Source organism: Chlorocebus sabaeus, chromosome 11 (assembly GCF_047675955.1).
Source record: "Chlorocebus sabaeus isolate Y175 chromosome 11, mChlSab1.0.hap1, whole genome shotgun sequence".
Taxonomy (NCBI): domain Eukaryota; kingdom Metazoa; phylum Chordata; class Mammalia; order Primates; family Cercopithecidae; genus Chlorocebus; species Chlorocebus sabaeus.
In genome coordinates this window covers 37,398,738-37,426,306 of record NC_132914.1, presented here as the reverse complement: position 1 = coordinate 37,426,306, position 27,569 = coordinate 37,398,738, and the positions used below count along the sequence as shown (strand labels likewise).

Here is a 27,569-nt window from a genome sequence, read left to right as displayed (position 1 = left end):
TATTGTTATCAACACAACACAAAAGTATGTGGTGAGCACATGATGGTAAGAGCAAATTTTACAGTAAATGTGGATTTTTTTTTTTCTTGTAGGTACATGTTGGGACTTGCAGCAATTCCGGCAGTTATACAGTTTTTTGGCTTTCTCTTTTTGCCTGAGAGCCCTCGATGGCTTATTCAGAAAGGACAGACTCAGAAGGCACGCAGAATTTTATCTCAGATGCGTGGTAACCAGACCATTGATGAGGAATATGATAGCATCAAAAACAACATTGAAGAGGAGGAAAAAGAGGTCGGCTCAGGTATATAGATTTTATACTTATATGAATTTAAAAACTATACAATGGTCTTATTTATTTGTCATTATTGTGTGTGTGTATCTATAACATATTTTTAAATATATGGATATTTAAATTGTAAATTGTATAAATATCCATATATAAAATTATGTATGTATTATTGACCTTCCATATTAATTTAAAACTATTTGAACTGTTTTCAAAATAATCATTGTAAAAAATTAAAATGCTTTGTTTACATGTGTTTACATGTGTTGCATTAATTTTCATACTAATTTTTATAAAGCATGTGAGTTTTATAAAGCATGTACTAGTTTAGGAATAAGTTTGTGTTTCCCTATTTTCATTAAAATATTTAATTTATTGTCGATTCTGAAATTCACCATGTCAGAAAACCAAGAAAAGAAAAGTCTCTTGTTAATTTATTTTGATGAATTTATTATTGAAAAAGATTTCACATAAAGATTTACCAAACAGTTCTGAGGCAGGATCTATAACCTTGACAGCCTGATTTGGGTAAGTGATGTGTAGCATGTAAACAATGGGAAAAGGTAGACATTTCACAATGCAGTTTTTCGACAATAACAGTTAGCCTGCTCACTTTACATTTCCCAAATTGGTCTTATTTTCTCTTGTGCTTCCTTTTGCCTCTACGTTAATTGTTAGCTCAAGGGGAGAGGCAGATTAATATTAGTCAAATTATTTTTCATACCTGAGAAAATGCCAAGCACACCCACTCCTTTGTTGATACATGTCATACACAGGTGTTAGAAGGTCTGTCCAGTCTACTTTCTCCTATGATTTTTTGTGGATCTGACCATTGTTGCCTTTCTGAAACAACAGAATGAGCACTCTGAAGAAGCTGGTCTCTGTGTTAGCCACACATGGCTTGATTTAACTTTATGTACCTGTAGCATGATAGCATGATGCTGTCACTTTGTTACTCAGATCAAAGCCTCAACAAACTAACAGTGAGCCAATTCTATGTGAAGTTCATTTTTTTTAAACACTTTTTGAGCATCTACCAGGTGTCCAGCAATGTCAGCATTTCTAGAGTAACATATTAGTGCAAAGGTTAAGGAGAATTTTGCTTTAACAAAATGTTTTACTGAGTTCAACATTGTGTTCATTAAAAATATTGTCTTAAAATGTCTATTTAAATTACAACTTATTTTATGCTGCTGTCTAAATTCCTCTTCTCAGTAACTCAAATGAAATATGATTTTTTTTTTTTTTTTTGAGATGAAGTCTCACTCTGTAGCCCAGACTGGAGTGCAATGGCACGATCTTATCTCACTGCAACCTCTGCCTCCCGAGTTCAAGTGATTCTCCTTCCTCAGCCTCCCAAGTAGTTGGGATTACAGGCATGGGCCATCACACCCAGCTAAGTTCAGTATTTTTTGTAGAGATGAGGTTTCACCATGTTGGTCAGCCTGGTCTTGAACTCCTGACCTCAGGTGATCTGCCCACCTTGGCCTCCCAAAGTACTGGGATTACAGGCATGAGCCACTGCACCTGGCCATGAATTTGTTTTAGTTGTAGTAATTCCTACATTTGAAACTCATGTACAAATAATGTGTGAGTGGAAAAACTTTTCAGAGTGAGAGAACAATTGTTAAATACTATTTACAACCTGTATTTTTATTAATTTATATAAAGGAAAAGACAATTTAATTTTAAGCCTTCTTGTTTAGGGATATGGATATCATTGATTTTATTACAAAGCATTAAGGATATAGCTTCATTTTGACTGCTAAAAAATATATCTGACTACTCTAGCCATGCAGTGTTGACAGTGTATCCTATTTGAGTTTTATACATTATTCAGAATATATAACCAAATGAACTTTTAAAGAAATCTGGGGTACATAGGGTTGCAATTATCAATATCTGCTTTAGTTTTTATCAGAAGTCTTTGAGAGCTAAATAGGGCCCCTTTTCTGGCATATAGATAAAATAATTCCCTATTTCCCAGTTTTGTTTTACATTCACATTTGGCACAGGTTTTTAAAAATACTCTAATGTTATTCACTGGATCCTAATAACATTTGCTTATGCTTGAGTAAATATTCTAAACTTTGGAACTAATAGAATTATTAACTTATCCGTTTCTGGATTTTTATTATTTGAAGCAATATCATCTTGCTTAATTTAAAGCTAATCTTATGTTCTTTTTAAAAAGTACACAGTTAAGAGCACTATGGCATGAATGCATTCAGACAGATTTGCCAGATTACATGGCACCAGTGATTGGGGACCTGATTTTTTATGATTAAGAAACTTGACCACAGTAAAACGTGGTCTGCAGAACTGTGAATTGTGTATTGGTATTGTGATGTTCAGGAGCAAGACTCTGGGTCAGTTTAATTGGAAAATAGAGACCAGTGCAGGGACTTAATGTTAACGAACTGGTATGGTCTTGTCCCTCCATCATGCTTCATTCAAGAACGGTAGGCTAGCTGAACAAATGCACATAAAGAAATGGCTAACTTCAAAGTAATAAAAATGCACTGGCGCAGAAAAGATGTGGTGCAGAAAAGCCATTGTATTGGAGGGGTAGAGAATGGCCTGTTAATCTGTCCATGGATCCTGAGAATTTTGATCCACATCATCAAGCCTGGGAATTGTGGGCAGTAGAGTGCAGCTGCCTGAAGGGAACCTTGATGTAGGCACCACAAATTATCCCGATATTCCAGGAATTTAGAAAGACGTTGTTTGAGGCACCTGTTTCTTATAAGGAGGAATGTTTTGTTAAATATGATGGCTTAGATACCTGTTCTCATTGAGCTTACTAATAAGTAGGTCTGATTCCAGATCAGTAAACCATGTCTTGTCTAGCAGTTCCCCAGTGGATTTATGACTTGTGACTGTTATGATACTTGCATATGTGATCCTTCTCTTTTCATAGGAATTTTTTTTTTCTTGTTCACTTGAATTTACACTTGACCTCTTTGAGGAAAATAGGCCTAGGTACTGAATTTTAGCATAATGACACTGCAGTCAAATACTCATTGAAGTATATATTGGCTACATTAATTTATTTTTTGGATGTGTGAGATTGTCAGTGTATAGAGCATTTCTCTTGGTTTAAAACCACACTTTATATAGTAGATATGGCAGTTACTCTGGCCATGTCAACAGCAAAGTTGAGGCTTCCAGGCCATACCGTGGAATAAGGTTGGAGTGCAGTAGAATCTCATCTCTTCTGCTCATGGCATCGAGGTCAGACTCTTTTGCATGACATACAATGTCTTGTGTGTTTTTTTCCACTGTAGTTGGCAAAACAACAACAAAGGCAGTATGGGAAAAGAAGCAAACATTTGGTTTTCACGTGTGCTCAGCATTGTTTATACATCCTTTAGGAATAATAAAGTAAGACTAGCAGAAACAACAGCTTGGTTTGGAGAGCTCACTGGAGTGGGAGACAGGGAGATGGAAGAATATCACTGGCTGTGTCTCAAACTTGCCATCTTAAATGAATCTCGGGAGAGTTGCCACACCTCAGTTTCTTTTTAGGTTTGTAAGAAAAGAAAGCCAGATTATAATAGCTCCGAGGTCTGTTTTTTTAAGGGTTTTGAAAGTCTGTGAGAAGTGCCCCCTCTTTATTTCTAAATGCTATGCGGCAGTATTTCTTTCAAAAGTATTTATTGAGTGGCATGCATCAGAGGTGGAGATGTGGCAGTAAATAAGACTGACAAGATTCTGGTCCATTTTCATTGGATGAGGCACACAAATAATAAATGAAAGAGCAATTAACTACCAGATAAGTACAAATTATGGTAATTGCTTTGAAAAAAATGAACAGAATAATAAAATGCTTATAGAGGGAATGAAAAGGGGTACTTTACATGGGATGGTTAGGGAAGCCTCTCTGAAGAGATGAACTTGAAGGGTGAAAAGGAATCAGCAATACAGAGAACTGGAGGGAAGACTGTACCAGAGAGAGGAAACAGCAGATGCAAAATTCTGTTTTATTAAGTGGGCCAGATTGATTTTTGCAACTTTTGATCATGGCTATAAAGTGTACATGTACCAGATTTCTAAGATATTGCAGTAAGAACTAACTATACATCTTTTATCTCAGGTTCCCAAGCCTAAGTGTTAAATTAGTAGGGACACAATTACTGTTTTCAGAATTGAAAGCAAATTTAAATACAAAGTAACATTAATATGATTTCCATCATTTTGAGGTATGTCTGGTTTGTTTTCCTAGTTTATGTCATATTGCATAGATGTGTAATAGAGTCATGGCCTGTATTATCAACAGATACAGAATCCTGATAGAGACGTAGGTAATTACTTAAGCAATGATTGACAAACTTTTCTGCTTAGCTTCAAAGTTGAGTGAAGAGAGACAGGCCCTTTGGGGCCTGGTTATAACAGGAGGCAGCTGTGGTAAGCTCAAATATATTTGAATTTTTCTGCTTTATCCTAGACATTAACCAAAGTTTGCATTCTGTTCTATAATGTAACTGTTTTACTTGACTCTAAACATGCTTTTTCTAAATAGTTCCAGTGTTTGTTCATTGGTTTCATGGAACCCATCACTCTGTCATTTATATCCCTGGGATATGTATCCCTCAGTTTGACAGACATGTACTGAAAAAGTTTGGAGTTTCTCTCTTGGGCAAATTCATTAGAGATGGTATTAAAAGTAGGGTCTGTCCATGTCACTAGAGATGAGAGGTCGTCTCTTAAATTGCTGGGCATATAGAAGGCAAAGAGTCTTTGTTAGGAGCTTTAGCTCCTGAAAGTTAAAAATTGTCTCCCATGACAAAGGAAGTAAAACGAACCAACAGAAGACACAATTCTTCTGAAGGCAGTCTTAGGGAACAATCCAGAAATAAGAAGTGTGTTTTCATGTGCTTTATAGAACCTTGTTTGATATCGCTTATTTGACTTCTTTAGTTTCTTATCCTGTACCAGCAAACAAGTGTTCCCTGGGAGGAGGTGAAAGGAAAGCAAAGGCTGTTGCTGCCATGCCATGTCAGAAGGGGCTCCCTGGCCCTGCTGCAGGAACCCTTCAGGCACGGCTTCTGGGAGGTCTTAGATAAGGCACCATCTCTGTCGTCCTCCTCTCCACTCTGAAATGGTGGTGCTAAGGCAGGATCATTGTGGTGCTAAGGCCACGGATCATTGGAAGGAAAGCATGAACAACGAAAGCATGAACAACAAAAGCTTTCTCTAGAGAAACATACAGATGGTGGTGTTAGAACTACTGCAAAAAGCTAGGGAAAGAAAAAAGCAGTATGTTTAGGGAGAATGAGGTTATTAGGACAGCATCAGTGCAATGACAGATTGAGTAAAGGAAGGAAGGCAAGGGAGACACTGACTGCATGCCTTAGGGCAGCAAAGAGCAGCCTTTTATAAATCTATTTATAGCATGGGTTCAATCCAAGGAGCTTAAAAATGGTCATGGGCTTTTTTTTTTTTTTTTTTTTTGAGACAGAGTCTTGTACTGTCATCCAGGCTAGAGTGTAGTGGCACAATTTTGGCTCTTTGCAACCTCTGCCTCCCGGGTTCAAGTGAGTCCCCTGCCTTAGCCTCCCCAGTAGCTGGGACTACAGGCATGCACCACCATGCCCAGCTACTTTTTTGTATGTCTAGTAGAGACGGGGTTTCACCGTGTTGGCCAGGCTGGCCTCGAACTCCTGACCTTAAGTGATCTGCCTGCCTTGGCCTCCCAAAGTGCTAGGATTACAGGCATGAGCCACCACACCTGGCCTTAAAAATTGTTTTACAGTTAATATTACCTAGATCATCTAGATCATGTACTTTCAAAATGGACTTATTAAATAGAGGAATGCCAGCCAGAATATTGGCCCTACCTTTGGTCTGTAAAATCTCAACATTTAGTCATATAGGAGAAGTAGCAACTCATGGGCACTAGGTAATGTTTCAGATTGGAATTAGATGCAGGCCTATTAGGTGCTAGTCACTGTAATAGGGTATTCAGGTTACCTGTGTGATATATAATCTATGTGAAAACATGCAAGCCAGCAAGATTTCCATTATTTAATTTTATCAACTAATGAGCTCAGGAATCTGGGTGAACATTGGCTTTGCCTTTGACAAAGAGTTTGATCTCTAGCCTGGAAAGCAAGAGTATTGTAGGAAAGAGAACTTATTCAAGAGCTTCCTGTGAGTTCATTTTAAAACATGATTTGATTTACTTCCAGTTCTTTGGGGGTCATGTCTGTCATGTATAGGAAGGGACAGCTACATCTTCCTCTTTTTTTTCGTCTAGTAATTTTGCAATTTGGTCATTAAGTCTTACCTTCTCGTAAGTCATTTTCTTTTTCTGTGAATTGGTATTGACTGTGACCCTTTCAGCAAATCATATTTTGCAGAGAGGTCAGAGGGGGTAAATATTTATTGTATTTTGATAGAAATTCTTCTGTGCGTTTCTTTAGAAATCCAATTTCAGCATAATGACAATGCAGTCAAATACTCATTGCAATTGACATCTGCTGCACTTAGAGGAAAGTAGTCATTCTCCCTAATATATTTGGTAGTTTGCTTTTATTTTTTTCATTTGGTAATAGTACAGTGTTATCTGACCCAAAACAATGCATGTATGTCATTTACTAGGTGAACTTTAAATAGATATTGATAAATTGTTCTTCGTAAGATGACCTGCCATTTTCTGAATATTGGCAAAGAAAACATTTCTATATCCAATATTCTAGAGATTGTTGTAAAATTTCAAAAATTGTCAAAGTATTAGGCTGGTAAACAGTAGATTAAAACAAAAGGTCAGATAAAAAGCTGCTTTAATTCTCAATTCTTGTGTTAAGCTGTAAGCTGAAGGACTATTAAAACAATATGCAACTCTGTTCAGTTTTTAGTAAAACTTATTTTCTTAGGCATGCTGACTTACTTAAAAGAAACATTATTTCATTCAATATGGCTTTAAATAAAGGTTGTTATCAGTTTTCTAAACCCCAGAGAACTTTTAAAATCTTATGTAGAATTGGAATCATTCTTGGATTTTACATTAAAATGTCATTAACTGTTCTGTTGTTACATGAGGATAAAGAACAGCACAGAGATTTGCCACTCAGCATACTCACTGGAGAAGAAAACATTTTTCAGATTACTTGTAGGCTTTTAAGTCATTTTCCTTGATTTATATTGAAAATCCAGATTGTCTTAGTAAGTAGATAGGTAATACTTCAAAGCTATATTTTTGTTTTCTTACTAAGATGTACTTAAATCCATGTCTCATAAAAAAGATTCATGCAGAAAGAACTGTGACTTTGTCAAATATCTCTTTTTTCCCCACTCACTGTGAGGTTCATACTATATTTTACTGCTCTGTATTTAATACAATTAAATGGAATGAAAAAAAAAAAACCCACAAGGTAGACATTTGAAAATGAATGTAATTCACGGTTGCTGCTCAGGGTAGCTCACTTCCAACTTAACTTGAAATCCATCATTCAGTATAGGTGACAGTCTGCTTTGTAAATAAAACCATGATCTGGAGACATTTTTTCTTCAAGATACAGCAAATTACTATGCCCTTTAAAGGTTACCTGATCTTTGTAGGAGGTTACAGGAAGGTTGTGAAGAAAACCGATTTTTTTTTCCACCTCAGAGGGGAAGGCACAGGAGCCATTCTTTAGTGTTGGGATAAGAAGACAATTCCATGGATAGTCTCTAGAATCAGAATATCAGTGGCCCTGTGTATTAATCTATTTTCACACTGCGATAACTACTCAAGACTGGGTAATTTATAAAGGTAAGAGGTTTAATTGACTCACAATTCTGCATGGCTGGGAAGGTCTCAGGAAATTTAGAATCGTAGTGGAAGGTGAAGGGGAAGAAGGGCATGTCTCACATGGCGGCAGGAGAAAGACAGTAAAGAAAGCCACACAGTTTCAAACCGTCAGAGCTCGTGAGAACTCACTGGCTATCATGAGAACCCCATGAGGGAACCACCTCCGTGATTTGATCACCTCTCACCAGGTCCCTCCCTTGACACCTGGGGATTACAACTCCACATGAAATTTGGGTGGAGACACAGAGCCAAACCACATTACCATGTCATGCACTCTCTGAAGAAACTTGCCTATTCTCAAATGTCAGCAGAGATCTTCTCAGAGTTTCTCAAAAATCAAAGAAACCTCATTTTTTCCTGCATATCTTGAGTTGGATTTGTATTGGTGAACTAGAGTGGTCAAATGCCATTAATTTTCTGCTCTTGTTACTGCTCTGCCTAGGGCCCTCTAAACCCTCTGGTACTGAGCAGTATTTTTAATCAGTATCTTATTGAATACCTTGCTTTAGATGCACATTTCAATTAACTCACTTATTAACACCTATTATTTCTTGAAACATTGAGCCTTCAATAAGGAGGTGTGTCCTTGGCAGGATATAGTGAGGAGAAAATTATTAGGTTTATTGAGCTAGAACTATAATCAATTGCTGTGTAAGTGTCTCACATTTTTCAGTACAATTTTTCCCCTGGATTTTTCAAGGTACTTCCTTGAAAATGACTCCCACTGCACATCTCTTAGAATAAAATAAACCTTCAAGATAATTTTTTAGAGAAAACCAAGCCCGGTAAATGTTCTTTCCTAAAGGGGAGGGGCAACTAGTGTGAAAATACTAGTAACAATTTCTTTTTCCTGAATGCCCATTTCTATAAATGTTACATGCACATCTATAGAAACACATTCTCCCTTTCTCTTTTCTCTCTCATTCTTAAAACAATCCTAAAACAGACATTATAATCCACGTTGTACTGAGGGAATGGAGTGCTGGCAAGGGCAAACAGCTAGGAAGTGAAGGAGGCGGGATCTGGGCCCCAGCTGCTACCACTCCAGTTTCTCCCTGTTCTGCTCTGCAGACTGCATCTCATGCCACAACATCTGTGCCATGCAGTTTGGATGTAAATATTAGGGGAAAAAAAAGATATTAGGCATTGTCCTTGCTCTTAAAGAGCTTAGAACCTAACAATCAAATGTCCTTAAGAATGTCCTTTTGACATTCATACAGCCAACAGACACATGAAAAAATGCTCATCATCACTGGCCATCAGAGAAATGCAAATCAAAACCACAATGAGATACCATCTCACACCAGTTAGAATGGCGATCATTCAAAAGTCAGGAAACAACAGGTGCTGGAGAGGATGTGGAGAAATAGGAACACTTTTACACTGTTGGTGGGATTGTAAACTAGTTCAACCATTATGGAAAACAGTATGGCGATTCCTCAAGGATCTAGAACTAGATGTGCCATATGACCCAGCCATCCCATTACTAGGTATATACCCAAGGGATTATAAATTATGCTGCTATAAAGACACATGCACACGTATGTTTATTGCAGCACTATTCACCATAGCAAAGACTTGGAATCAACCCAAATGTCCATCAGTGACAGATTGGATTAAGAAAATGTGGCACATATACACCATGGAATACTATGCAGCCATAAAAAAGGATGAGTTTGTGTCCTTTGTAGGGACATGGATGCAGCTGGAAACCATCATTCTTAGCAAACTATCACAAGAACAGAAAACCAAACACCGCATGTTCTCACTCATAGGTGGGAACTGAACAATGAGATCACTTGGACTCGGGAAGGGGAACATCACACACCGGGGCCTATCATGGGGAGGGGGGACGGGGGAGGGATTGCATTGGGAGTTATACCTGATGTAAATGACGAGTTGATGGGTGCAGCACACCAACATGGCACAACTATACATATGTAACAAACCTGCACGTTATGCACATGTACCCTACAAGTTAAAGTATAATAATAATAAATAAATTAAAAAAAAAAAGAATGTCCTTTTCTAAAAGGAAAGCATTCAAACAGCTATAAAAAATGGGAAAAAGACAATGAACTTCAAAATCAGTTGGCAAAATAGTTCAGTTGCTTGCACCTTGAGCCTGTATTTCCCATCTCTTTTCTCGATTGTTGCTGCCATTGCCTGGGCAAGGTCTCTGGTGCTTATTCTCTCTGCCTGAGTAACAGTGTCAGCCATTCTTGTTTCTAGTAACTTCCCTCTCCATCCTTTTCCCATGCCCTCCAAAATTATCATTGCAACACACAGACAGGATCATGTCCCTCTCCTCTTCAGAAGCATGTTCCTTAACTTAAACTTCCTTTACAATCTCGTTTGAATGTATCTTTCCAGGTTTATTTCAGTAGTGCCCAGACTCCATCGTCAGACCAAGAGAGCAAGCAAGAAGCACTCAACATTACCAAGTGCCTCCTGACTCTCAGGGTGAGGAGGAAATGGTGTGGGTGGGATCTGAGGAGGTGAGGTGAAGTTGGGAGACACCCTGAGATCGTTCACATCCCCTGACCTTCACTGTTTACTCCAATCAGTAAACCCTGCAAAAAAGATGCAATTATTGCCTCACAAAAAGAATTATATGAAATTTGAAAAGCAGTAACATATTAGGAGTCTTCTCTGGGCTAAGGAGGCTTTTTCATATTAATCTCCATTAGCAAAATTTAACACAGTTTATTGTTCAGTTGACAAAAAGTCTGAACCAGAAATGCTTAAGCATTTCTTCCTGCTTAGTCCAATAGATGCTGGTATTATTTTAATTGTGTTGCACAAGAATAGAAAGTCTACAAATTAGGAAAAATCATATTTCACCCAAAAGAAAGAACTATTGAGAAAGTAGAATGGTGATCTTTTAACTATACTTGAATATAATTTCGAGTTTGGAGGCTGTTCTCTGTGTTGAGGATTAGGCATTAATTTTGATGCATTATCCTAGGAGTTGTCAAACTTTTTCTGTAAAGGGCCAGATAGTAATACTTGGCTTTTTGGCCAGTGGTCTTCATTGTAACTACTTGTCTCTGCTGTTGCAGCACACAACCATAGAAAATATATTTAATGGCCTGGCCATCAGAGAAATGCAAATCAAAACCACAATGAGATACCATCTCACACCAGTTAGAATGGCGATCATTCAAAAGTCAGGAAACAACAGGTGCTGGAGAGGATGTGGAGAAATAGGAACACTTTTACACTGTTGGTGGGATTGTAAACTAGTTCAACCATTATGGAAAACAGTATGGCGATTCCTCAAGGATCTAGAACTAGATGTACCATATGACCCAGCCATCCCATTACTAGGTATATACCCAAGGGATTATAAATTATGCTGCTATAAAGACACATGCACACGTATGTTTATTGCAGCACTATTCACAATAGCAAAGACTTGGAATCAACCCAAATGTCCATCAGTGACAGATTGGATTAAGAAAATGTGGCACATATACACCATGGAATACTATGCAGCCATAAAAAAGGATGAGTTTGTGTCCTTTGTAGGGACATGGATGCAGCTGGAAACCATCATTCTTAGCAAACTATCACAAGAACAGAAAACCAAACACCGCATGTTCTCACTCATAGGTGGGAACTGAACAATGAGATCACTTGGACTCGGGAAGGGGAACATCACACACCGGGGCCTATCATGGGGAGGGGGGAGGGGGGAGGGATTGCATTGGGAGTTATACCTTATGTAAATGACGAGTTGATGGGTGCAGCACACCAACATGGCACAAGTATACATATGTAGCAAACCTGCACGTTGTGCACATGTACCCTACAACTTGAAGTTTAATAATAATAAATAAAAAAAAAAAAAAAAAGAAAATATATTTAAAAAATGAGTATGGATTTGTTCCAGTAAAGTGTGAAGCTTATTATTTTGTGCTTGTTATGTTATGTTTTGTTATTTATAAAAGCAGCTGACCAGATTTGACCCATGAGCTATAGTTTGCCAGTTCCTTCTTTAACCATTAAGTATGTCTGTTTTTATCAGTTTCCTCAGTTTGTATTCTTTGGACTAATTTGAGGATGCTATTCACATTCTTTCTTTTCTTTTTTCTTTTTTTAAAATATGTGCATTGAACCCTCTTCAGTGAGGTATTTCCTAGTGGGTTTGGCTTCTGTGCAGAAGGTAAAGTTGTCAATGTTTGTGTCCATGTGTAAGCGTGTACAGGGTGTGTAGTAACAGAGGAACCTCTAAAGAAATATTGCAGGGAAGCCTCTATAATTGTAGCAACATACTTTTATGAGACCACTTCTCAGAGCACATTGCTTCTTCAACGCCCAGCTGCAGTCACTTCTTCATATGTCACAGTCCCACAGGTCCATCTCAGCACATGATGTCACATTTGATCTAATGGGGCACCAAAAGAGGCCCAGTTTCTATGGTGAGAGTTGAGTCTCTCATCATCTGAGACTGGAGCCAGCTGCACTGTCAAAATGACTTGACGCAGCAACAGAAATCTTAGCTCCGTTGCCTTGAATTACAGTCAAAGTAAGATGATACCTTTTGTGAACGTTAAAATGCACCAAACAATTAAGGAGATGATTTTATTCAGGCTCTTGCAATAGAGAGAAGGTTTATTAATGAGGAAATCCTTAAAGAAGAGGGAGAAATTCTGGGATTTTATAGAGCAGGTAAACAGGGGAGTCAGAAGGAAGGTTGGAAGTAATCTTATGTTGGAATATGAGAGGGCAGAGTGCCTTCCTTCTCTCGACTCCCTGGGAACCTTTGTGATATGTTTCTGGAGCGGTCAGCATTATATTTGTCTCCACTAGCAACTTAGCCTTACTTATCTTTGTAGCCTCACTGCCAGATACAGTCATTGCCTGACGTTAGTAAGGCACTTCATAAATGTGTCTCTGACTTTCCGTTTATGTGAGAGGAGTGGATGGTGATGTCTGTTCTTTGACTCCTGAGATTTGGAGGAGGAAATGGAGTTCTTACAGTATGTAGACTCCTTCCCTCTGTGCTACTTAGTCATCCTGACACCCTGGGGAAGTGTGGTTGGTGAGAAGGAGACGTAAGTCAGTGCAAAATGACTATTTGTTGAATGTCCCTATTTACAAAGGCAGATGTATATGTTTAGAAACTCATTGTAGGCTTTTAGCAAAACTGTTTGGAATTTATGTGTATATCAGAAGTTATTAGTATTTTCTTCTAGTTGCTGACATGTTAGGCCCATTGAAAAAACTTATTTTTTGGTATGAAGTATTTATAAGTATAATGAAATTTCAAATATGAACGTTATAAAATCTCGTGTGATTTGAAGCTGACCCTTGTTACTGTCTGAATTTAGGAAATACCCCTTACTAATGAATGAGCTAGGTTTTATTTATAACTCTGGAGAATAGATTATAATTCAGACTAGGCCCTTATAGGTATGTACACTTCAAGATGTGATGGAATTTCTCTCTACTGTGAAAGATGAGCCTATGAAATTCAAATATATTTTCACTAGCTGTTACTACAGTGGCTTCAGCACTTTTAAGACAACAATTGTCTTGCCCATAGAATTGTAGTCAGAATATTAGATGTGAAATTTGGTGTTTGTTTTGTTTCTGCTACTCTCATTAGCTAGTTTATATTTATATACACTCACTTTGAGAAGTAATTGGAAACTCATAGTTCTCAAAAATGTTCTGTGAAAACTTTTAATTTTACTTTCTGAAACAGCTTATCAGGGTTTCTGTTCGTTTCACAAGAATTACTGAAACACAGTTGGCATCATTTATGTAATAATTTTGTAGATTTTTCTATCTTATGCTTAATAATGGTCCTCTGGATATTCAAATTTCAAGAGTTGTGTTTTTTTGGGGGGGATTTAGTGTGTTTTCAAATTATAAGTTCTTTATTATTCTATGGAATCATGACCGTAGCTGTATAACTGTGTAGCTGACATTTGTGGCAGCAAAGAGGAATAATATCATTTAAAGTTTTATTGCTCTTAAAGAGCAAAGTTTGAAAAGCAATCATATGACTTTTCTGATTTTATCTGTTAGCATTTTTTTGAAAAGTAATAAAAGAGCATTATTCTCTTTTGAATATTTATGATGTGTCATGTACTGTGTGTCACACTTCACATGGTATTATTGTATCTTTTAATTCTGTATCAGTCCTGTGTGAAATCATTTTTATTATCATTATTATTATTATACTCTTTTAGAGATGGGAAAAACCTCAAGTAAACTGCATAGATCTCCTTGGCTTCAAAGTGGCCAAATTTAGAATTCCAACCCATCTGCCTTTATATGTTGCTGGACAACAGCAAAATGTCTGCTTTCATGGACGTACATGCTGATGAAGGGACACAGACAATAAAGGAATATGTAACACACCAAGAAGCGATGAGTGTGATGGGGAAAGATCAAGTGCAATGGAGAAGGCAGAGTGTTGGAAGCCTGGGTTAGAAAGGTGAGTTACGGCCCTTTTGATGAGGTGCCCTCTGAGACTGGAGGAAGTGAAGAAGTGAGTAGTACATTTCCAGAAAGGAAACCCAGACATACATTTGCCTTTAGTTTTATTCAAAAGGAAAATTTGTACCGAGCAGCTCTACCTGCCAAGTGAATTAGTAAGCTACTCAGGTAAACTGACCAGAGACCCAATTATTAACAGGATCTTGGTATCAGAGACTTGTTCTGATGAGGAATTCCACTAGATAGAAAGGTTCAGCAGTATTTTATAACGAAACCATGTTGAACAACTTTTAGAAGGGTGCTTTTTCAATATCAGAATCACTTCTTTTATTGAGAAAAAACAAAGGCCACGAATATAAATTGCATAGGTCTCCTTGGCTACTAAGTGGCCAAATTCAGAATTCAGACCCATGTTGTATTCCTTGGAGAATGTTTTTTTTCTTCTTAAATAGGCCAGTGAAGGTTATTGTTCTCATATTCTTAAGTACTCAGATAAGAATAAGTTATAGTTATTAACTAGACATATGTAACATGAGAAATAGACCCTTTAAAAATTCTTTCATATACTTCATTACTTGTAAAATTATACTCACAGAAATACAGACATACCTACAAGATGTGTATTTAATTTAGTCTTGGAGTTTTTACATATTACATAATTCAGTGGTCTTAGAAAATTATTTTTCCCAAAATGTAGTCATTTGCATAAAACAAATTTGTTTTCTATAATAATATCAAATAAAAATTGGCTGGATCTAATATAGCATTATGATAGAAATCTTATTTTGAATATGAAGGTGATAATTTAAGAATATCTTTTGGCTGGGCACGGTGGCTCATGCCCGTAATCCCAGCACTTTGGGAGACCGAGGAGGGCGGCTCAACTGAGGTCGGGAGTTTGAGACCAGCCTGACCAACATAAAGAAACCCTGTCTTTAATAAAAATACAAAAAAATTAGCTGGGCATGGTGGCACATGCCTGTAATCCCAACTACTCAGGAGGCTGAGGCAAGAGAATTGCTTGGACCCAGGAGGTGGAGGTTATGGTGAGCCGAGATCACGCCGTTGCACTCCAGCCTGGGCAACAAGAGCGAAACTCTGTCTCAAAAAAAAAAAAAAAAAGAATATCGTTTATAAACTGGATGAGTCCAACATTTAATTTTAAAGTATTCAAATGGAATCTTTTTATGAAATTCTTAGGTGAATTTTCTCTCAACTTGGAGTTTCAGTGTATCAATCTGCTGTGAGCTGGAAAACCTTCCTGTTTTTCAAAAGGGATGCTTTACCTTCTGAGGTAAATCAGTGGAAGCTAGAGATTTCCACAGATGTTAGAGTTTTGTACTTTGTACTTAATTGATTTAATTAGCATACACACACTCGTACATTAGTTTTATTTACCTCTGGGCCAGAAATAAATATTCATCCATTATTTGACACGTTTCTGGGGCTTTTACTACTTGCAGTTATTATACCAAAAGTAATGTGGTGTACAAAGTTTTTAAAAACAAAGGCTTTCGTCTCCAGGAGCTTTTATAATGTACTAGATAAGATCACGTACTCAAACAAGGAAGCAAGAAGTTGATGCTGTATAGTGTTTGAGTATAGATATGTTCCAAATACAAATAAATAAATATACACATATATATGAATGCATTTCCTCCTTATTTCTCTTGAAATTATGTGGCTTTGTTTTCGTATTAGTCTCATCAGTTACACAACTGGGCAAGTGGTTTCACTTTTCCTGCCAAGTATTTAGTCTCTTCCTCTGTAAAAGCAGGTGCTGAAGGTTGTCGCACATCCTGGTGAGACGTGGATGGGATGAAGGAAATACAATGCCTGTGTAGGGCCACACGCAGTAAGAACTCATTAAAAGTGAATTTCTCATCTTTTGTACGTTAGTGAAATAAGCGCCAAAGGAAATTATAATGAAGTTATTTTCATTATACAAAATGTATATAGTGTCTGAGTGGCTTACCATTGTAGATTTAGATAGTGGGTCTTGTATTATATAGTGGGATCAGCTTTTCAGAAAGACAGATTTGAGTGGTTCAAGGCTATGTGCCATTGGGTGTTACTTAACGTCTAGGAACAAATTAGGTTTAAATTGCAGCTGTGCAACTTTAGACAACTTAGTTGACCTCTCTATGCTTGTTTCCTCTTCTGTGGCATGGTGATAGTTGTAATACCTGTCTCAGAATTGTATTTTAAAGATTGGATAATTTAATGTGTAAGGCTGTGAGAACAGTGCCTGGCACATTATAAGCTCTGTAAAAGTATTGATTCAATAGTATTTTTAGACTTGAGAAGAGGGCGGTAAACAAGATCCCCTACTCTTAAGAGCATAATCCATCCCTTTCTGACTGTACTGTAAATTTCCGACCTTACTTAGCCTTTGTAGAAAATTGTTTATTTTACTCAGGTTTTATTTTTTTTAATCATTTTGTAAAACCACTTGATTATTTGGACTTTTTGCACTTGGGTTTTTGGAAGCTATCCTCTGCATATATCTTTTGATTATAGAAACTAAAAACATTTTTACTGTAGCTGCTACTGCATGTTCCTTTACTGTCTCCTTATGTCTGAAGATCATATAAATGTCTTTAGCAGGATTTTTCTTACCAACTCACTTGAACTTAGAAACTGAAAGCACAGAGTTAGAAGTGGCATCTCCTGTCAAACACTCCCTAGCGGAAATTTCTTACAGCATTGTCATTCAGTGCCAGAGGCCTGCTGTCTCCCAGTGCTGGAGTGTGATTTCCTGTGTCACTTTCCATTCTGGGACCATAAAATTGGATTCCAAACATTTGTTGGGAAGTTTGCGATATGCTGTTTTGAACATTACTGAACCAATATCCTACTACTTGTGTTTTGGAAGCAACGTTATCTGTGACAGTTATTGCTTTGCTGATTGACATTTGGAAGAATGTTGGAAAAGAAAAAGGCAGAGCAGTAAAAGGTAGAGGCAAGTATGTCCTGGTGATCTTTGGCAGGTGAGACCAAACTGATGATATTAAGCTCGAATTTAGGTTCATCATGGTCACATCCATGCAATAGAAAAATATAACATCACATCTTTAAGCAACACACATTCTGACATTCTGTAGTAAATTTGTTGCTCCCTTGATCTTTCTGGAAACAATGCTAATTTCTCCACCTGGAGTTAAAATGCTTGCCAAATTACAAGAATAAATTAGAGAATTAATCCAGTGCCTAAGATAATTTTTGAGAAAAGAGTATCTGTTTCCAAATGGCAAAAGAACAGCATTAATATCTTCTCTAGCATTCAAAGACAGGAGACAGATGCTACTAATAAAATATAATAAACTCCTCATGGTTGTTTCCAATAAAACACAAATTATTTTGTAGTCCTATAATTGGAACTGTGAATCTAAGTAGGTTTCTGTTGAAAAATTTGATTTCAAAAAGTTGAGATGAGAAACTAATTCACTATTATGTACAAAATCTCTTGCTAAGTATAAGGAATATTAGCAAAACATGTAATAAAAATTAGGAACTTGAACTATTAATACCTCTTGACTTATTGAGATACAGCAGATCTTCATGTGACTGTCAGTTTAGTGAAGAGTGACAGGAATCCCAGGTTGTAACTCCTGCTCTGCCTATCACTAGGTGGCTATTGCAGGGCTGGCTTCATGGACAACTCTACAGCTGCCCAGAGCCCTGCAGTCAGAAGGGCCCTGCCCTTGGCTTAGTCCTCTGCTGTCACTGTCTTCAGAGTCTTAATTTTTGAGCAAGGGACTCACATTTTCATTTTACCCTCAGCCCTACAAATTAGGCAACCACAACTGGCTGTTCACAGCTTACTTCTCTGAATTTCAGAGAAGGCAACCAAAAGATTCTGGAGCTAGGCATTGGATATACATGGATGTAAAGATGGGAACAGTAGACACTGAGGACTACTAGAGGGAGGGTGGGGGAGGAAGGAAGGAAAGGGTTGAAAAACAACCTGTTGGGTCCTGTGATCGCTCTTTGGGTGACAGGATCATTTATACCCCAAACCTTAGCATCACACAATATATCTGTGTAACAGACCTGCACATGTATCCCCTGAATCTACAATAAAACTTGAAGAAAAAGATTCTTGACAGATACAAGAATATGAAATTCTGTGAGTCCCAACAAAGGGAAGGACCCAAAAGTTTATTAGAAACTGAAAGCTCCTGATTCACCCTCACTTGTTCTCAGTCAGGAGGAATTTTGCCCCCTAGTGGGCATTTAGCAATGTCTGATATTTTTGATTGTCAGGGAATGTGCTGTTGGCATCTAGTGAGTAGTAGGATGTTTAATGCTACAAATGCACAGAACAGCCCCTGCAACATAGAACTGTTTGGCCCAAAAAGTCAACACTCAACACAGGTGATGTTGATAAACCCTGCCTACCATTATTATTTGTATCTCCAACTCTTGGTAGCAGGCCTGGGAGGTTACTCAAAAGTTTGTTGAGCCTCTGGCTGTAGCCTGGACCTTAGGTGGTTGTATTTTTTACCACATGAAGACTGAAGAACGAAGCTGGTGAGTAGGAAGTGTAACTTAACATTTGCACGAGATACACTACACAGATGCTCTTCTAAGGGCCTCTGCATCTCACACTTATCAAACCAAATGGTGGTCCTCAGGCTCTTTAAAACCTCTAAAACACAACACATTCACAGCTGGCAGATAACTTTCCAGGACACCCTGGCACTTGTGATGCAGTCTGTTGGGCTGTTTACCAAGTCATTTAGGTTTGTTTCTAAATCTGTTTATGCCATTGTGCTGGTTGCTGTAATTATGTAGTAGAATCAACTATTAAAGAAATTTAAAGAGAGAAAAATATAAAAAGGGAGAGCAATTTCAGTGAAAACCTAAGTTGAATGTTTTGGAAAGATTCAATAAAGATGTCATTAAAGAAAACTGCTCTCAAACTGTGGGCAAGATGGTTTTAAAAGGTTTGTGAAAAAATCATTAAAATTAGATGGATTCTATACTGAATTTGCTTAACTGTCTTAAGTTTTCACTATTATTTATGGAGATTGTAGACAATACATTTTTTTCTGTGCTTTTTGCAAGAAAAACAATGCTTTAGTCAGCTGATCCTGGCTCAGAAAAAAAAGGCCTTGCCTACATCACAAGATGGCAGAATGAATGGCATTTATATATTTTAGGGTGACAAAATTATTTATAAATGTAACCTTAGCTGACTTCCCCTAATAATCAATATTTCAGATAACAGGGCATCAATTACATTGATTTTCCAGTGGGAAAAATATCAAATATTCTACTTTTCTCACTTCTAGAGCCAAACAACTTTCAGCTCAGTGATGTCTCTGAATAATGTTCCTTATTTAACACTACCTTATCTGTTAAGAAGATATTCATTTAGTTTCTGACTCCACAAACACCAACATAAGATCTGTCTCTTGCTGGATTCAATACTGAAATGTTTTAAGAACTGTGTGCTTCCTTTTCAGTGCATATGTTTTCTTGAGTTTCCATGTGCCTGTATAGATTAGCAGCATTTGGGACTTTTACCACATGTCACATTCTTTTAGAATGGAACAAGTGTAAATATTATCAGAATTGTAGTCAAATAATTTCAAAATACTGTTAGAATTGAGCAAAGAGACATTAATTGTTAGTCTGCCTCTTTTTCAGATGGCTTTTGACTTAATATTATTTTGTTTTAGGATCCATGTCTCTACACTGGGCTTTAGAGCAGAGTTCTGGCCTCAATCTTGAGCTTGTTAAAAGAAAATGTCACCAGGCATGATGGCTCACGCCTGTAATCCTGACACTTTTGGGGCAGCCAAAGTGGGAGAATGGCTTGAGCTCAGAGTTCAAGACCAGCGTGGGCAACAGAGTGAGACCTCATCTCTATAAAATTTTTTTTAAAAATTGGCTGGGTGTGGTGGCACATGCCTGAAGCCCCAGATACTCAGGTGGCTGAAGTGGGACAATTGCTTGAGTCCAGGGAGTCCATTGCCACTGTACTCCAGCCTAGGTGACAGAATAAGACCCTGTCTCAAAAACAAAACAAAACAAACAAAAACCTTAATGTTCTATTTCCTATTAATAGTCACAATTTTATAGATACTGTCTAACAGTTTAAAACCATAAACATTCTATTTGGCTAGTAAAATGTTTTCATCATTTATGATCAAAGATACCAGGTGTTTTTCTTCTTTAATTAGTTTAACAAGTAATATATAAATTCAGCCTCCCTTTGGAATGTTAGAACAGGACAGATAAAGCTAAATTCCTATTTGCCCATCACATTGATCCCACGCATTTTATACCTCTCTACTCCACCCCTGGCCATAACAGACTTGGGGAATATTCTTCCAGACACACACACACACACACACACACACACACACACAAAACCCTAGAGAATTTTTATGGTAATAGTATCATAATGCATGTATTGTTACTTCCTTGCTTTCTTTCAAGTTGAGTTGATTTGAGTTAGATCTTGTATAAATCTAGTCCATCCCTTTAAACTTGTCTATAATATTCCAGATATGGAATGTCACATTCTGTTTATGTGTTCTTTTATTAATAGGCGTTAAATTTGGGGGTATCATAAACAATGCTATAATGAACATCCTTGTATATGTTTTCTTGAGCACATGTATGTGTGTTTCTTAAGGGTAGATATCTAGAAGTAGAATTGTGCACAACCATTTATCTCATGGTGTTACAGTGTTTTAGTTCATTTGTTTCTTTCTAAGCTTCAAAGTATATTGGCTGGAAGTCATTGAATCACAACCTTTTAGACATCCAAGCTCAGGTATCATCTTACAATATGAAGGAATAGTTTAACTGTTACTCCAAACTCTTTTTTGTTTTTTTTTTTTTTTTGGAGACAGAGTCTGGCTCTGTCGCCCAGGCTGGAGTGCAGTGGTGCGACCTGGGCTCACAGCAAGCTCCACCTCCTGGGTTCAGGTCATTCTCCTGCCTCAGCCTCCCGAATTACTGGGACTACAGGTGCCCACCACCATGCCCGGCTAATGTTGTTTTTGTGTTTTTAGTAGAGACGGGGTTTCACCGTGTTATCCAGGATGGTCTCGATCTCCTGACCTCGTGATCCGCCTGCCTCGGCCTCCCAGAGTGCTGGGATTACAGGCGTGAGCCACCACGCCCGGCCAATTGTTTCTCCATACTCTTAACATTTGGTATCTTGACCCTGGAGCTTCCTCTCATCACCACCACCCTGCTGCTTTTTATGCCTTAGTAAAATCTTTTTGGCTTCTCTGTTCTACTTTTATTAACAGAATTTCAGATAAGATAATGTTGTTATAAGGAATCATTTTGGCAGGTGTGTTACTGTATTGAGTCTAAAATTTTAAAAAATCTGGATAGGGGCCAGGTGCGGTGGCTCACGCCTGTAATCCCAGCACTTTGGGAGGCCGAGGCGGGCAGATCACGAGGTCAGGAGATCGAGACCATCCTGGCTAACACGTCTCTACTAAAATACAAAAATCAGCTGGACGTGGTGGCGGGCACCTGTAGTCCCAGCTACTCTGGAGGCTGAGGCAGGAGAATGGCGTGAACCCGGGAGGCTGAGCTTGCAGTGAGCCTGGATCGCGCCACTGCACTCCAGCCTGGGCGACAGAGCAAGACTCCGTCAAAAAAAAAAAAAAAAAAAAAAATTCTGAATAGGTTTTTTTCGTTTTTTTTTTTTTTTTAATCCTTAAATGTTTTGAGATGCTGATTAGTTCAGAATTATATATATGTTGTTTTAAACTAGTTGAATCTTTTGATACTGTTTAATTACCTCAGACTCTTTACTTCAGAAGTAGAAAGTGCTTATATTTAAAATCTGAGTTTTCCTGTAAAACCCACTGTATATTATAAACGTAACATAGATAAGGCATTTGTCCATGTATGGTATCTTTAAGGCTGATAAACAATATCTTCCTTATTTGAATAGTGTTTCTTCACTTGAATAATTATACTTCCACTCATATTTAATGACTTCTGTGTCTAAGGTATTGTGCCATATTTTTTTCTTTTAATTCTTACAGCAAGCCAAAGAACTAAAATGTGAACTATTATCATTTTATAGTTGTAAAAATTGATGGCGAAGTTAACAATCTTGCCCAAGGTTACCCTGTTGGGAAATAGAAGAACTAAGAATTCAAAACAAAGCTTATCTTATTGGAACAGTATACACTCTCCAATGTACTATATAAGGGTACCCTTTTCCCACCATCATTTAAAAGCTATGTGAGTCTAGTTCTGGGATTAGGCTTCATTTTAAAATAGTAATGACCTTTTTTAAAAAAAAAAGTTTTAAAGTTGTTTTCAGCAGCAATTGTAGATAAAATAATTTGGTGGACAGTCAGTTAATTTTGTGTGGCTTTTTTTTCTTTGAATAGCAAAAAAGAACTTATAAAGTTTTAGAATATTTATACTACTCTTGAACTATTTACTAATTCTTCTTTCATATACTTACTAGACACTGTGCTTAAAATTTTGAATTTTTAAAAATAATCCATGTTTATTATAAAAAATATGACAACCTAACCTATAAGGAAACAAAATTTTCTGCAATTCCATCACTGTTTCTAATAGAAAATTGTGAATGAGTTCCCTTCTTGCAGAATGTACGTGCTCACTTCACATTGGGCACTTCTTTCAGCCACGGAGGAAAGGTGGGAAGGGCTCATTAGTTTCATGAACGTCTTATACGGGGCCAAATTTAGGAAGAAAGACAGAAATGAAAATTGGACACACATGACTGTTAGCTAATTAAAAGATGTGAGTCATCTTTATAAATAAATAAACCGATTAGTGACCCATTGCTGGAAACTGGAAGAATCAGAAGTAAGTATGCATCTGCTAACATTACAAATACTGAAATGGGAATTTCTTTTTTTTTTTTTTATTTTAAAATGTACTACTTTATTTATTTTTTTATTATACTTTAAGTTCTAGGGTATATGTGCACAATGTGCAGTTTCGTTACATATGTATACTTGTGCCATGTTGGTGTGCTGTACCCATCAACTCGTCAGCACCCATCAACTCATCATTTACATCAGGTATAACTCCCAATGCCATCCCTCCCCACTCCCCATAATAGGCCCCGGTGTGTGATGTTCCCCTTCCTGAGTCCAAGTGATCTCATTGATCAATTCCCACCTATGAGTGAGAACATGCAGTGTTTGGTTTTCTGTTCTTGCGATAGTTTGCTGAGAATGATGGTTTCCAGCTGCATCCATGTCCCTGCAAAGGACACAAACTCATCCTTTTTCATGGCTGCATAGTATTCCATGGTGTATATGTGCAACATTTTCTTAATCCAGTCTGTCACTGATGGACATTTGGGTTGATTCCAAGTCTTTGCTATGGTGAATAGTGCCGCAATAAACATACATGTACATGTGTCTTTACAGCAGCATGATTTATAATCCTTTGGGTACATCCTCAGTAATGGGATGGCTGGGTCAAATGGTATTTCTAGTTCTAGATCCTTGAGGAATCACCATACTGTTTCCCACAATGGTTGAACTAGTTTACAATCCCACCAACAGTGTAAAAGTGTTCCTATTTCTCCACATCCTCTCCAGCACCTGTTGTTTCCTGACTTTTGAATGATCGCCATTCTAACTGGTGTGAGATGGTATCTCATTGTGGTTTTGATTTGCATTTCTCTGATGGCCAGTGATGATGAGCATTTTTTCATGTGTCTGTTGGCTGTATGCTTGTCTTCTTTTGAGAAGTGTCTGTTCATATCCTTTGCCCACTTTTTAATGGGGTTGTTTGTTTTTTCTCGTAAATTTGTTTGAGTTCTTTGTAGGTTCTGGATATTAGCCCTTTGTCAGATGAGTAGATTGCAAAAATTTTCTCCCATTCTGTAGGTTGCCTGTTCACTCTGATGGTAGTTTCTTTTGCTGTGCAGAAACTCTTTAGTTTAATTAGATCCCATTTGTCAATTTTGGCTTTTGTTGCCATTGCTTTTGGTGTGTTAGACATGAAGTCCTTGCCCATGTGTATGTCCTGAATGGTATTACCTAGGTTTTCTTCTAGGGTTTTTATGGTTTTAGGTCTAACATTTAAGTCTCTAATCCATCTTGAATTAATTTTTGTGTAAGGAGTAAGGAAAGGATCCAGTTTTAGCTTTTTACTTATGGCTAACCAATTTTCCCAGCACCATTTATTAAATAGGGAATCCTTTCCCCATTTCTTGTTTTTCTCAGGTTTGTCAAAGAGCAGATGTCTGTAGATGTGTGGTATTATTTCTGAGGGCTCTGTTCTGTTCCATTGGTCTATATCTCTGTTTTGGTACCAGTACCATGCTGTTTTGGTTACTATAGCCTTGTAGTATAGTTTGAAGTCAGGTAGTGTGATGCATGCAGCTTTGTTCTTTTGACTTAGGATTGTCGTGGCAATGCGGGGTCTTTTTTGGTTCCATATGAACTTTAAAGAAACTTTTTCCACTTCTGTGAAGAAAGTTATCGGTAGCTTAATGGGAATGGCATTGAATCTATAAATTATCTTGGGGAGTATGACCATTTTCACAATATTGATTCTTCCTATCCATGAGCATGGTATCTTCTTCCATTTGTTTATGTCCTCTTTGATTTCACTGAGCAGTGGTTTGTAGTTCTCCTTGAAGAGGTCCTTTACATCCCTTGTAAGTTGGATTCCTAGGTATTTCATTTTCTTTGAAGCAATTGTGAATGGAAGTTCATTCATGATTTGGCTCTCTGTCTGTTACTGGTGTATAAGAATGCTTGTGATTTTTGCACGTTAATTTTGTATCCTGAGACTTTGCTGAAGTTTCTTATCAGCTTAAGGAGATTTTGGGCTGAGACAATGGGGTTTTCTAAATATACAATCATGTCATCTGCAAACAGGGACAATTTGACTTCTTCTTATCCTAACTGAGTATCCTTTATTTCTTCCTCTTGCCTGATTGCCCTAGCCAGAACTTCAACACTATGTTGAATAGGAGTGGTGAGAGAGGGCATCCCTGTTTTGTGCCAGTTTTCAAAGGGAATGCTTCCAGTTTTTGCCCATTCATAATGATATTGGCTGTGGGTTTGTCATAAATAGCTCTTATTATTTTGAGATACGTTCCATCAATACCGAATTTATTGAGAGTTTTTAGCGTGAAGGGCTGTTGAATTTTGTCAAAGGCCTTTTGTGCATCTATTGAGATAATCATGTGGTTTTTGTCTTTGGTTCTGTTTATATGCTGGATTACGTTTATTGATTTGCGTATGTTGAACCAGCCTTGCATCCCAGGGATGAAGCCCACTTGATCATGGTGGATAAGCTTTTTGATATGCTGCTGGATTCGGTTTGCCAGTATTTTATTGAGGATTTTTGCATCGATGTTCATCAGGGATATTGGTCTAAAATTCTCTTTTTTTGTTGTGTCTCTCTCAGGCTTTGGTATCAGGGTGATGCTGGCCTTGTAAAATGAGTTAGGGAGGATTTCCTCTTTTTCTGTTGATTGAAATAGTTTCAGAGGGAATGGTACCAGCTCCTCCTTGTACCTCCAGTAGAATTCGGCTGTGAATCCGTCTGGTCCTAGACTTTTCTTGGTTGGTAGGCTATTAATTATTGCCTCAATTTCAGAGCCTGCTACTGGTTTATTCAGGAATTCAACTTCTTCCTGGTTTAGTCTTGGGAGAGTGTAAGTGTCCAGGAAATTATCCATTTCTTCTAGATTTTCTAGTTTATTTGTGTAGAGGTGTTTATAGTATTCTCTGATGGTAGTTTGTATTTTTGTGGGGTCAGTGGTGATATCCCCTTTATCATTTTTTATTGTATGTATTTGATTCTTCTCTGTTTTCTTCTTTATTAGTCTTGCTTGCGGTCTATCAATTTTGTTGGTCTTTTCAAAAAATCAACTCCTGGATTCATTGATTTTTTGGAGGGTTTTTTGTGTCTCTATCTCCTTCAGTTCTGCTCTGATCTTAGTTATTTCTTGCCTTCTGCTAGCTTTTGAATGTGTTTGCTCTTGCTTCTCTAGTTCTTTTAATTGTGATGTTAGGGTGTCAATTTTAGATCTTTCCTGCTTTCTCTTGTGGGCATTTAGTGCTATAAATTTCCCTCTCCACACTGTTTTAAATGTGTCCCAGAGATTCTGGTATGTTGTATCTTTGTTCTCATTGGTTTCAAAGAACATCTTTATTTCTGCCTTCATTTCGTTATGTACCCAGTAGTCATTCAGGAGCAGGTTGTTCAGGTTCCATGTAGTTGAGCGGTTTTGATTGATTTTCTTAGTCCTGAGTTCTAGTTTGATTGCACTGTGGTCTGAGAGACAGTTTGTTATAGTTTCTGTTCTTGTACATTTGCTGAGGAGTGCTTTACTTCCAACTATGTGGTCAATTTTGGAATAAGTGTGATGTGGTGCTGAGAAGAATGTATATTCTGTTGATTTGGGGTGGAGAGTTCTGTAGATGTCTATGAGGTCCACCTGGTGCAGAGTTGAGTTCAATTCCTGTATATCCTTGTTAACTTTCTGTCTCGTTGATCTGTCTAATGTTGACAGTGGGGTGTTGAAGTCTCCCATTATTATTGCATGGGAGTCTAAGTCTCTTTGTAAGTCTCCAAGGACTTGCTTTATGAATCTGGGTGCTCCTGTATTGGGTGCATATATATTGAGGATAGTTAGCTCTTCCTGTTGAATTGATCCCTTTACCATTATGTAATGGCCTTCTCTTCCCTCTTTTGATTTTGATAGTTTTAAGTCTGTTTTATCAGAGGCTAGTATTACAACCCCTGCTTTTTTTTTGTTTTCCATTTGCTTGGTAGATCTTCCTCCATCCCTTTATTTTGAGCCTATATATGTCTCTGCATGTGAGATGGGTCTCCTGAATATAGCAAACTGATGGGTCTTGACTTTTTATCCCATTTGCCAGTCTGTGTCTTTTAATTGGAGCATTTAGTCCATTTACATTTAAGTTTACTATTGTTATGTGTGAACTTGATCCTGTGATATTAGCTGGTTATTTTGCTCGTTAGTTGATGCAGTTTTTTCCTAGCCTCGATGGTCTTTACATTTTGGCATGTTTT

At 37.5% G+C, this 27,569-nt stretch overlaps 1 protein-coding gene across 1 annotated transcript in view; it reads left to right on the top strand.

The window, feature by feature from the left end:
* The window catches only part of SLC2A13 (solute carrier family 2 member 13), a 383,993-nt gene that overhangs the window by 87,338 nt on the left and 269,086 nt on the right, over positions 1 to 27,569 (top strand). The window contains exon 3 of the mRNA XM_008002866.3: positions 93 to 301. Coding sequence (XP_008001057.1) covers positions 93 to 301 — 209 coding nt within the window. The remainder of the gene's footprint in view (positions 1 to 92; positions 302 to 27,569) is intronic.